Raw genomic sequence first — 12,030 nt, forward strand, 5'->3', positions numbered from 1 at the left:
GCTCCGGGAGCACATTTAAGCTCATCGGTGAAAGACCCTCATTGAGCTAATTTTGATAGCCTATCCCACAGATATGTCATCAATTGTTTAGTCCCAAACAACCCATAAAGGTATTACCATATTATAGAAGAAACATTTTTACATTTAGTGACCTGATTTATTTTTCTTTGTAGTCATTTTTTGTATGCATTTGAAATGTATATACGATATTTATGCAGACAGACTTTTAGGACACATTTTATTTTTTGTTTTTATTGATGATTTCCCTTTAAATGTGGCAGATATATTATCTCTCATTATCTCTGTAGCTATCTGCCACTACCCAGCTCTGATTCAAAGGTCAGGATGGGAAGGCAGAGGCAGTAACAAACCAACTCTGCTTTCTTTATTGGAAGGACAGCTATCTGTTATGAATGAGTCACCGTAGGAGGCAAAAACAGAAATACTAGCTAAGTCCAGAAAACCAGAGAAGTTGGCAGCTATCGGATTGCAGACCCCTGAACCTATCAACAACAACTAGCAGTAGCCGTGGGGGGTTCCTACGGTGCCCTAGACCCCTCGATCACAGCCGGAGAACTAAATAGCCTAAAGACAGAAAGGGAAATCTAAACTGCCCCAGAGCAGACCCCAAAGCAATAGGCAGCCCCCAACATATAATGACGGTGAAGCAAGATGAAAAGACACTCACACAGATAGAAAGATAGGCTGAGAAAATGATGGGGCCCAAGCTAACTAAATAGGACAGGATAGAAAAGCTGCTGTCTGCAATCCGCCAAAACTGTTATGATGAGTCACCGAAGGAGGAAAAAACAAAATACTAGCTAAGTCCAGAAAAACCAGAGAGGTTGGCAGCTATCGGATTGCAGACCCCTGAACCTATCCACAACAACTAGCAGTAGCCGTGGGGGGTTCCTACGGTGCCCTAGACCCCTCGATCACAGCCGGAGAACTACATAGCCTAAAGACAGAAAGGGGAAAAACTAAACTGGCCCAGAGCAGACCCGAAAGCAATAGGCAGCCCCCCAACATATAATGACGGTGAAGCAAGATGAAAACACTAACACAGATAGAAAGATAGGTTGAGCAAATGATGGGGCCCAAGCTAACTAAAATAGACAGGATAGGAAAGCTGCTGTCTGCCATCCGCAAAAACCCTATCCAAAATGTGCCAACCGACTGATAGGAAAAACAGGCCCTGAAGACGCTAGGCTTCAAAAGACTAAATCAGCACTCAGGTATATTCTGAAGACAGAGCAAAAGATCAACAGATCAGAGACAAAAATGGAATTCAGCTCACCCCCGGCCGGGGATGGCAGAACTCCCAAAAAACAAGGCAAAACAAAAACAAAACTGAAGTGTACAAAGCAGAGCAGAAAAACTTAGCTTTGAGATGCAGGAATCAGACTGGTCTCCAAGAATCCAGCAGGATCACCAGTAAGGCAGAAGGGCGTCGACTGCCTTATATCCAGTCCTCAATTCCAGCCACCCAGTCATCATCTAGCTGCCCAGGTGTTTGGTAATCAGCCTCACTACCTTCCTTCACCAGAGGAGGGAGTTCATCAGACCTCAACAGTGAAGGGAAAAATGAACTCACAACACAAAACCCTATCAAAACAAGAGCCAACAGACTGATAGGGAAAAAAGCCCTGAAGACGCTAGGCTTCAAAAAGACTATATCAGTACTCAGGTATTTTCTGAAGACAGAGCAAAAAGGAATTCAGCCCACCCCAGCAGGGAATGGTAGAAATCCAGAAAAACAAGGCAAAACAAAACCAAAACACAAATGCAAAAAGCAGGGCAGAAAAACTTAGCTTTTGAGGAGCAGGAATCAGACTGGTCTCCTAGAATCCCTCAGGAAGATCACCAGCAAGGCAGAAGGGCGTCGGCTGCCTTATATCCAGTCAGCAATTCCGGTCACCCAGTCATCATCATCCTGCTCAGGTGCTTGGTAATCAGCCTCACTACCTTCCTTCACCAGAAGAGGGAGTTCATCAGACCTCAATGGTGAAGGGGAAAATGAACTCACAACAGTACCTTCTCCTTGAGGAGGGGTCACCGAACCCTCATCCACGCCACCAGGGCGATCAGGGTGAGCCCCATGAAAGGCACGCACCAATCTTTTGGCATGAATATCAGAGGCAGAGACCCAGGAATTATCCTCCTGACCATAACCCTTCCACTTAACCAAATACTGGAGTCTCCGTCTAGCCAGACGGGAATCCAGTATCTTCTCTACCTCATATTCCATGTTACCTTCAACCAATACAGGGTCCGGAGGTGCCACCCCAGGAACAACTGGTTCAACAAACCTCTTCAACAAGGACTTATGAAACACATTATGGATTTTAAATGTGACAGGAAGAGCCAAACGAAAAGAGACCGGATTAATAATCTCCAAAATCTTGTAAGGTCCAATAAATCTAGGCTTAAACTTAGGAGAAGCCACCTTCATAGCGATATTTTTTGATGATAACCAAACCATATCACCAACCTTAAACTGGGGACCAATGGTCCTATGTCGGTTGGAAAACCGCTGGGCCTTTTCCTGGGAGAGAGATAACTTATCCACCACTTGGTCCCATATCTGGTGCATTCTCTCCACCACAGTGTCAACAACTGGGCAGGCAGAAGGCTCCACCTGCCCTGAAGAAAATCGAGGATGAAACCCAAAGTTACAAAAAAAAGGTGACATCAAAGTGGCAGAACTGGCTCTATTATTTAAAGCAAATTCGGCCAAGGGCAAAAATGAAACCCAATCATCCTGATCAGCGGAAATAAAACATCTCAAATACGACTCCAAGGTCTGGTTTGTTCTCTCCGTCTGCCCATTGGTCTGAGGGTGAAAAGCAGAGGAGAAGGACAACTGAATTCCCAGCTTGGAACAGAAAGTCCTCCAAAATCTAGACACAAACTGAACTCCTCTGTCAGATACAATGTTCTCAGGAATCCCGTGCAAGCGAACCACCTGTTGCAAAAACAGGGGCACCAACTCAGAGGAAGATGGCAACTTAGGGAGTGGTACAAGATGAACCATCTTAGAGAACCTATCACAAATCACCCAAATAACAGTCATTCTATGAGAGACAGGCATATCAGAGATGAAATCCATTGAAATATGGGTCCATGGCCTCCTGGGGACCGGCAAAGGCATCAACAACCCACTAGAGAGAGAACAAGGTTTAGACCGGGAGCAAGTCCCACAGGACTGCACAAAATTCCTGACATCACGAGACAAGGCGGGCCACCAAAAAGACCGACTCCCCAGATCTCTAGTACCAAAAATACCTGGATGACCAGCCAATGCAGAGCAATGAACTTCAGACATCACTCTCTTCTTCCACTGGTCAGGAACATACAACTTTCCACTGGGACAACGCTCAGGTTTGTCCTCCTGGAACTCTTCCAGAGCACGTCTCAAATCGGGCGAGATGGAAGAAAGAAAAACCCCTTCGCCTAAGATGGTAGCAGGCTTGGTCACCACAGGAGAATCAGCAAAGAAGCTCCTAGAGAGAGCGTCAGCCTTGACATTCTTAGTGCCAGGAAGAAAAGAGACCACAAAATCAAAACGTGTAAAAAACAAGGCCCACCTAGCCTGTCTAGGGTTCAAGCGTTTGGGCGACTCCACGTAAATCAAATTCTTGTGGTCAGTGAGGACCACGACTTGATGTTTAGCTCCCTCCAACCAATGTCTCCACTCCTCAAATGCCCATTTCATGGCTAACAGTTCCCGATTCCCCACATCATAGTTACGTTCAGATGGAGAGAACTTTCGGGAAAAGAAAGCACAGGGATTCATTTTAGATGTTACAGGATCCTTTTGGGACAAAACAGCTCCTGCACCAATCTCAGAAGCGTCCACCTCTACCTGGAACGGGAGTGAGACATCAGGTTGCAGCAAAACCGGGGCAGAAGTGAATCTTCGCTTCAGCTCCTGAAAGGAAGAAACAGCCTCCGGAGACCAATTCAACACATCAGCACCCTTCTTAGTCAGATCAGTCAATGGCTTGGCAATACTAGAAAATTTTGCTATAAATTTCCGATAAAAATTAGCAAAACCCAAAAACTTCTGGAGGGCCTTCAAAGAAGTGGGCTGAACCCAATCATAAATGGCCTGTACCTTGGCCGGGTCCATTTCAATAGTTGACGGAGACAAAATAAATCCCAAAAATGAAATCCTCTGTACCCCAAAAAGGCATTTTGATCCTTTGACATACAGGGAATTCTCCCTCAAGATCCGGAACACAGTCCGAACATGTTCCACATGAAAATCCCAATCCTTGGAGAAGATCAAAATATCATCCAGATAGATAATCAAAAATTTATCCACAAAGTCTCGGAAAATGTCGTTCATGAAGCACTGGAAGACAGAAGGGGCATTAGTGAGCCCAAAAGGCATCACCAGGTACTCAAAATGTCCCTCCGGAGTATTAAACGCCGTCTTCCATTCATCCCCATGCTTAATGCGGATAAGATTATATGCCCCCCTGAGGTCAAGCTTGGTAAACCAGCAAGCACCTTTAACTCTGGAGAATAGATCCGAAATCAGGGGTAACGGATACTGATATTTAATAGTAATTTTGATGAGGGCACGATAATCAATACAAGGCCTTAATGAACCATCCTTTTTGGCCACGAAAAAAAACCCGGCACCTAAGGGTGAAGAGGATGGTCTAATATGACCCTTCTCCAACGCCTCCTTAATATAGGATCGCATAGCCTCGTGCTCGGGTACAGATAAATTGAAGAGCCGACCCTTGGGAATTTGCACCCCAGGCTCAGTTCAATTGCACAGTCATAACTCCTATGAGGAGGCAAAGATGCAGACTCATTCTCACTAAATACATCATAAAAGTCTGCCAAATAGTCAGGAACATCATGCGACTGAGGAGAGGTGGAAAAAACCGGAGCCTCACTAAGGGCACACCGACAACCCCAACTCACCACAGACACAGATTTCCAATCCAAAACTGGATTATGAATTTATAACCAGGGAAACCCCAGAACAATGGTATCATGCAAATTATGCAACACCAAAAATCTGCAATTTTCTTGATGGTCTGGGGCGACCCGCATTACCACCTGGGTCCAAAACTGAGGTTTATTTTTCGCCAAAGGAGTAGCATCAATCCCCCTCAAAGGGATAGGCGTCCGCAGAGGTGTCATCGGAAATCCACAACGTTTAGCAAAATCCAGGTCCATTAGGTTCAGGGCTGCTCCCGAATCCACAAAAGCCTTGGCGGAAAATGTGGACACGGAGCAGATCAGAGTAATTGCCAGAAGAAACTTAGGTTGAACACCACCCACAGAAAACGTGTGTGCAAAACATTTCTCTCGTTTAGGACAGACAGAAATAATATACGAGGCATCTCCACAAAAAAAACACAGCTTATTACGTCTTCTGAACTCCTGACGTTGCTCCCTGGACAAAACTCTATCACATTGCATAGGTTCAGACACTTGTTCAACAGGTGGCAACACCTCTCGTGCAGTCCTGCGTTCACGTAAACGCCGATCAACCTGAATGGCTAATGACATAGAATCGTCAAGACCAGAGGGAACAGGAAATCCCACCATAGTATCTTTTACGGCTTCTGACAAACCCTTCCGAAAGAGAGCTGCCAAGGCATTATCATTCCAGGTAGTAAGGACCGCCCACTTTCAGAATTTTTGACAGTGCAATTCTGCAGAATCTCAACCCTGGCTCAATGCTAACAGGGTATTTTCAGCCTGATCAACAGCATTAGGTTCGTCATACAACAACCCCAAGGCTTGAAAAAATGCGTTCACATTAGTCAAAATAGGATCATCTGGTTTCAAAGAAAACGCCCAATCCTGGGGATCACCACGCAGCAAAGAGATGACCATTTTAACCTGCTGCGCGGAGCTCCCTGATGAGTTAGGTTTCAAGGCAAAAAATAATTTACAATTATTTTTGAAATTCAAAAAATTTAGACCGATCCCCAAAAAACACATCAGGAGTAGGGATCTTTGGTTCAGCAGCATGTGAATGAGCAAGGTAGGCGGAAATTCCCCGCACTTCCGCAGCGAGCAGCTCCACACGATCAGACAATTGCTTTATTTCCATTGAGAGAAAAAAAAATTCCCCCTACGGCCTCAGAGATATAGAGGAAAAAATATATACACTTTTTTTTTTTGTTTTACAATTCTTTCCTGCTATTGAGTACCCTAGGATCTGCGGTATGGCTGGTGATTCTGTTATGAATGAGTCACCGTAGGAGGCAAAAACAGAAATACTAGCTAAGTCCAGAAAACCAGAGAAGTTGGCAGCTATCGGATTGCAGACCCCTGAACCTATCAACAACAACTAGCAGTAGCCGTGGGGGGTTCCTACGGTGCCCTAGACCCCTCGATCACAGCCGGAGAACTAAATAGCCTAAAGACAGAAAGGGAAATCTAAACTGCCCCAGAGCAGACCCCAAAGCAATAGGCAGCCCCCAACATATAATGACGGTGAAGCAAGATGAAAAGACACTCACACAGATAGAAAGATAAGCTGAGCAAATGATGGGGCCCAAGCTAACTAAATAGGACAAGATAGAAAAGCTGCTGTCTGCAATCCGCCAAAACCCTATCAAAACAAGAGCCAACAGACTGATAGGGAAAAAAGCCCTGAAGACGCTAGGCTTCAAAAAGACTATATCAGTACTCAGGTATTTTCTGAAGACAGAGCAAAAAGGAATTCAGCCCACCCCAGCAGGGAATGGTAGAAATCCAGAAAAACAAGGCAAAACAAAACCAAAACACAAATGCAAAAAGCAGGGCAGAAAAACTTAGCTTTTGAGGAGCAGGAATCAGACTGGTCTCCTAGAATCCCTCAGGAAGATCACCAGCAAGGCAGAAGGGCATCGGCTGCCTTATATCCAGTCAGTAATTCCAGTCACCCAGTCATCATCATCCTGCTCAGGTGCTTGGTAATCAGCCTCACTACCTTCCTTCACCAGAAGAGGGAGTTCATCAGACCTCAATGGTGAAGGGGAAAATGAACTCACAACAGCTATCTCTGACAACCGGCACTACTCTCCATTAGCTTCACAAAACATCTCTGCCATCTCTACGATGACCAGCCAAACATTTAAAGATATTGAGCAGTCCGTAAACTGTTAACTACAAACTTTCCATTTAGAGAGGACTAGTCAGCTCTTCAGCAGGGCTGTGGAATTGGAGTCGTGGAGTCGGAGCCCATTTTGGTGGAGTCGGAGTCATGGAAATTGAGGAGTTGGAGTCGGAGGTTTGGCTTACCAACTCCACAGCCCCGGTATGAGGGAGTCGGAGGTGGAGTCGGAGTTGGAGTCATGGAAACTGAGGAGTCTGAGTTGGAGTCGGAGGTTTGGCTTACCGACTCCACAGCCCTGCTCTCCAGACATATCTGTTTTGGTAACATATCCTGTTATTCCTCCTGGGTGTTACCAGTGTGGAGTCATGTCCCTACATAGTCTGACGGTGTCCAATCAGTGTTGACAGTGTAAAAATACACCCCTTTTTGACAAGGGGAAGTGGTAACACCCATTTGTCAATTAATTCATACAATTCTAAAAATAGAGCACAAATAAGAATTATGAGAAAAGAATTGTCTCTTCATGTCGAAAATTAACATTTACCGACTCAGACATTTCAGAAAAGGCAGAAGGTGGAATAAGGAAATATTTGAAATATTATACTATACTGACATAAATCAAATCATGGACGGCAAAAAAGCAAGACACGGACTGAGAAATACCTGAGATATCAGCAGTTGGCAGGAGGACAGCTCTCGTCCCGTCACCTCCATCTTACGGTGACATTCGACCTGCAGGTTTTCCAGCTGTCGGCATCTTTTCACCACTGACTTCACCTCAGATTTGATCTTACTGATGTAGAGACGTGCCACAGTAAATTCTTCCTCTATGGCGCCACTTATCTCTACAGGCTAAAGAGAAGACTTGCTTTAAAGACTGTGTACTCATAAAGAAGAACATGGACTAAAAATGTGGAAATGGGGTTAAAATGGCCTTCTGAAGAATGTTTTGTAGATCAGGATACTACTCACCAACTTAAACTCTCCATTGCCCACAATGACACTGAATTCACTCAGATCTTTCATTAGACCATTGAGAACTTCTGCGATTCTCTTGCGCTGATGAGTGCTAAACTCCTGCAGGCGATGGAGATCGGTTTCCAGAGAAATAAGAGTGGCCTTGACGAGATAAAAAATAAATACTCAATTATCAAAATCCACTGTAAATCAAATGACTAACCTTCATCAATCATTATTTGGCTATTATATACTAAACTACACTTACAGAGTAGCTCAAGCCAAGTTCAAGGTAAGAATAGCAGTCATTGGATAGCGCCACCTTGTGGCCAGATAACTGAGGATACTTACAACTTTTTGGGACAATTCATCAGCAAGGATCTTGTTCTGCAAAGTTTTGTCCTCCACTTCCTGGGATTTTTGGTCATAGTTGACGGCTAACTCTTCTAGAGCCTGCAGAACTTCTTTTACTTCTTCCTTGGCACAGTCATTCTCAGACTGTAAGCGAGTGAGTTCCATTTGCACCTTGTCATTGTCTCCCCGAGTAGATATTAAGAGCTGTGGATACAAAAGTCGAGGTCAAGATATTTGTCCTGATCTAAAGACTGGTAGAGAAAATGAAATTGACAAATTCCCTAATATTACCTCGTCTTGGTCCAGCATTTGCTGCTTGAGTTTTTCTACTAACTGACTCTGCTGGTTGATCTCATCATCCTAGAAATATAAAGAACACAGGATAAACGTCCTTCACCAAAATGCCATCTTTAATGTCTTTGGAGCAATTTTTATACAATTTTATGATAAATGTTTTTACATATGTGACCTCTACTAGCTTCCACAGCAGCTGTCCTAAATTTTAACCATCAGACCGTCCTTATAATACAGAGTTTAGCAGATGACTTGGAGTCCTGACTGGTCGATCATATTTTCTTACATAATGAGCTACCCAGAATATGATTGGTCAAATGTAGCTTTCGCTCTTTAGTCTTTATATGATAATAAAGTAAAATTTTCAATTTACTTCATAAACTATTCCTTATTACACCCCAGTAAAACTGCACAGGTAAGCCGTGATTACTCCCTACCTTGTCATCCAGCTGCTTATACATCTTACGGATCTCCTCCTCATACTTCCTCCTCTCTTCTTCTGAGATCCTGATCACAATGGAGGAGTTGTCATCATTAACTGGGGTCTCATCACAGGTTTCCTGGATTGTCTGCTCCCCATCACTCAGCTGCTCCGTCTCGGGTACATTCTCTCCTAAAGGAAAATGAAGCACATTGTTTTAGCATGCAAGCTAATAACTACACTTACATATCCACAGTATATGGCACAAATGTCTAACAGATGTGGGTCCCACCACTAAACTCCAGACCTGGGGTCCCTCAGTACCAAGAGAGAGGTGGCCACACATCCGGCTCTCTCTGCTACCTGCGGGGCAATTCCATATACAATAAGGTGCCATTACTTTGCAGTATTTGGAAAGCTCACACCAGTGAATACACGAGCGGACACCTCTCCTGTTTCTGCGGCCAAGGAACCACTCAGTTTGGGAAGTACTGGTACCAGACCTTTTCCAATACACTGGGTTTTATATGTTACTCTATGACTACTTTGCACAGTGAACCGCCTCTTACCATTCCTCCAGCGGGCTAGTTCAGCCTCCAGCTTTTGAATGGTTTCCTTCATCGTCTTGTTCTTCTCCTTCTCCTTCTCGTACTTCTTCTTCCATTGCTCCGCTGTCAGCTCGAGGTTGACTGATGCAGTATTCTTGATTGTCTTGGCTCTACAGGCATGATGACAAAATTTACATTGTTTATATTGTATTTTACATGAATTTACATTTGCAGTTGACATAATAAATTGAGAATAACCTTGGCTAAATGGCTAAATAAATTTGACACTTAAAGGGGTTGTTGCACCTTCTTGAATAGGAGTGCACCTCTCTCCTACCTACTGGTTTGCTGCTTGTTGGGGACAGGAGAACTCCTACTTGATTGACAGCTTCAGTCCAGCGACATTATTGTGCCACTTGCCCGTACTGTGCTTTTCCCAATGCTTCTGTATGAGGCTTTGTCTCTGCAGCATCAGAGGAGTGCAGTGACACTGAAGCTGGCCAGATGGGGGGCTAACAGTGAACCCCAACGAGCCAAAGAATGTTATGACTTTCAGAGCACACGGGTAACATACAAACCAGGAAGACAAATACCTTAACATGACAGGTCCCTGTTCAGACTAGGAAAAGCACTTTCTATGAACCTGGTCTCTCGCTGCACCCTAAGGTAACACAATAGCGCCCCCAGTTATCAGTGGCTTACCTTGAATGTCCTTAGCAGCACCTAGGTTCGCTAGAGTAGCAGTCCGCTAAGCAGAAGAGGAGTCACACACAACAACTGCAACCAACACATACTACAGCACAGTGAATGAATCCAACAAAGCCTATCACCAGACGGAAACACCAGTAGCGGTACGTATTTAACCCCTTAACCCCCGGAGCTTTTTTCGGTTTTGCGATTTCATTTTTCGCTCCCCTTCTTCCCAGAGCCATAACTTTTTTATTTTTCCGTCAATATGGCAGTGTGAGGGCTTAATTTTTGCGGCACGAGTTGTACTTTTGAACGACACCATTGGTTTCACCATGTCGTGTACTAGAAAAAGGGAAAAAAATTAAAAGTGTGGTGAAATTGCAAAAAAAGTGCAATCAAATACTTTTTCTTGGCTTTTTTCCTAGGTTCACTATATGCTAAAACTGACCTGCCATTATGATTCTCCAGGTCATTACGAGTTCATAGACACCAAAAATGTCTAGGTTCATTTTTATCTAAGTGTTGAAAAAAATTTAAAAGTTTGCTAAAAAAAAAAGATTTGCACCATTTTCCGAGACTATAGCGGCTCCATTTTTTGTGATCTTAGGTTGGGTGAGGGTTTATTTTTTGCCTGCCAAGCTGACATTTTTAATGATACCATTTTGGTGCAGATAAGATCTTTTCATCGCCCGTTATTGTATTTTAATGCAATGTCACAGCGACCAAAAAAAACGTAATTCTGGCGTTTTGACTCTTTTCCTGCTACGCTGTTTAGCGATCAGGTTAATCTTTATTTTTATTGCTAGATCAGGCGATTCTGAATGCGGCGATACCAAATATGTGTATGTTTGATTTTATTTTTATTGTTTAATTTTGAATGGGACGAAAGGGGGGGACTTTTATATTTTTTAATATTTTTAAACACATTTTTTTTTACTTTTGGCATGCTTCAATAGCCTCCATAGGAGACTAGAAGCTGGCACAAATCAATCGGCTCAGCTACATAGAGGTGATAAGCAGATCGCCTCTATGTAGCTGAATTACTGACTTGCTATGAGCGCCGACCACTGGGTGGCACTCATAGCAATCCGGCACTGACAACCATAGAGGTCTCCAGGAGACTTCGGGTTGTTATGCTGACACACCAGTGATCCGTGATCACATGACGTGGGTCACCGATGTGCGGATTTCCGGCCAGATAGCCAGAAGCGCTATTTAAATGCCGCTGTCAGCGTCTGACAGCATTTAACTACTTAATAGCCACGGGTGGATTGCAATTCCACCTGTGGCTATTGTGGGCACATATCAGCTGCTCAAAACAGCTGACATGTTCCGAGAAAGATGTTGGCTCACCGCCGAAGCCCACATCAAAGCGAGAGATACCGACATCTTCGGTGTAAATATACGCCCGATGTCGGTAAGGTGTTAAAGCTGCACCCGAAAGATGATAGATCAGACAAAAAGAGTAAATGAAAAACACCTGTTACCCAAAACCGACAGAAACACAGATAACAGAACTGAAATACCCAAAGAAAAGGTGTATCACAAACACCGACCACAGAACCAAGGGTCTGAATCCAGCACGACACAGAGCAGCACTAAGGACCCTTTCACACTGCACTTTGTTCTACGTTCAGTGGTCCCGTTGGGGCCTATGCCTGAAACACCCAGAAAAACTCTTTCGATACCTT

The 12,030-nt window shown here is 44.1% G+C and overlaps 1 protein-coding gene across 3 annotated transcripts in view; it reads right to left on the reverse strand.

The window, feature by feature from the left end:
- Positions 1-12,030, reverse strand: part of KIF5A (kinesin family member 5A) — a 176,249-nt gene that overhangs the window by 66,472 nt on the left and 97,747 nt on the right. For all 3 annotated transcript variants that reach the window (XM_073576816.1, XM_073576815.1, XM_073576817.1), the window contains exons 11-16: positions 9,671-9,819; positions 9,118-9,293; positions 8,678-8,746; positions 8,384-8,590; positions 8,048-8,194; positions 7,739-7,927 (exon numbers count right to left, since the gene is read on the reverse strand). In XM_073576816.1, the coding sequence (XP_073432917.1) occupies positions 7,739-7,927; positions 8,048-8,194; positions 8,384-8,590; positions 8,678-8,746; positions 9,118-9,293; positions 9,671-9,819 (937 nt within the window). The remainder of the gene's footprint in view (positions 1-7,738; positions 7,928-8,047; positions 8,195-8,383; positions 8,591-8,677; positions 8,747-9,117; positions 9,294-9,670; positions 9,820-12,030) is intronic.

This window comes from Dendrobates tinctorius, unplaced genomic scaffold (assembly GCF_039654945.1).
Source record: "Dendrobates tinctorius isolate UK_male_01 unplaced genomic scaffold, ASM3965494v1 ptg000051l, whole genome shotgun sequence".
Taxonomy (NCBI): Eukaryota; Metazoa; Chordata; class Amphibia; order Anura; family Dendrobatidae; genus Dendrobates; species Dendrobates tinctorius.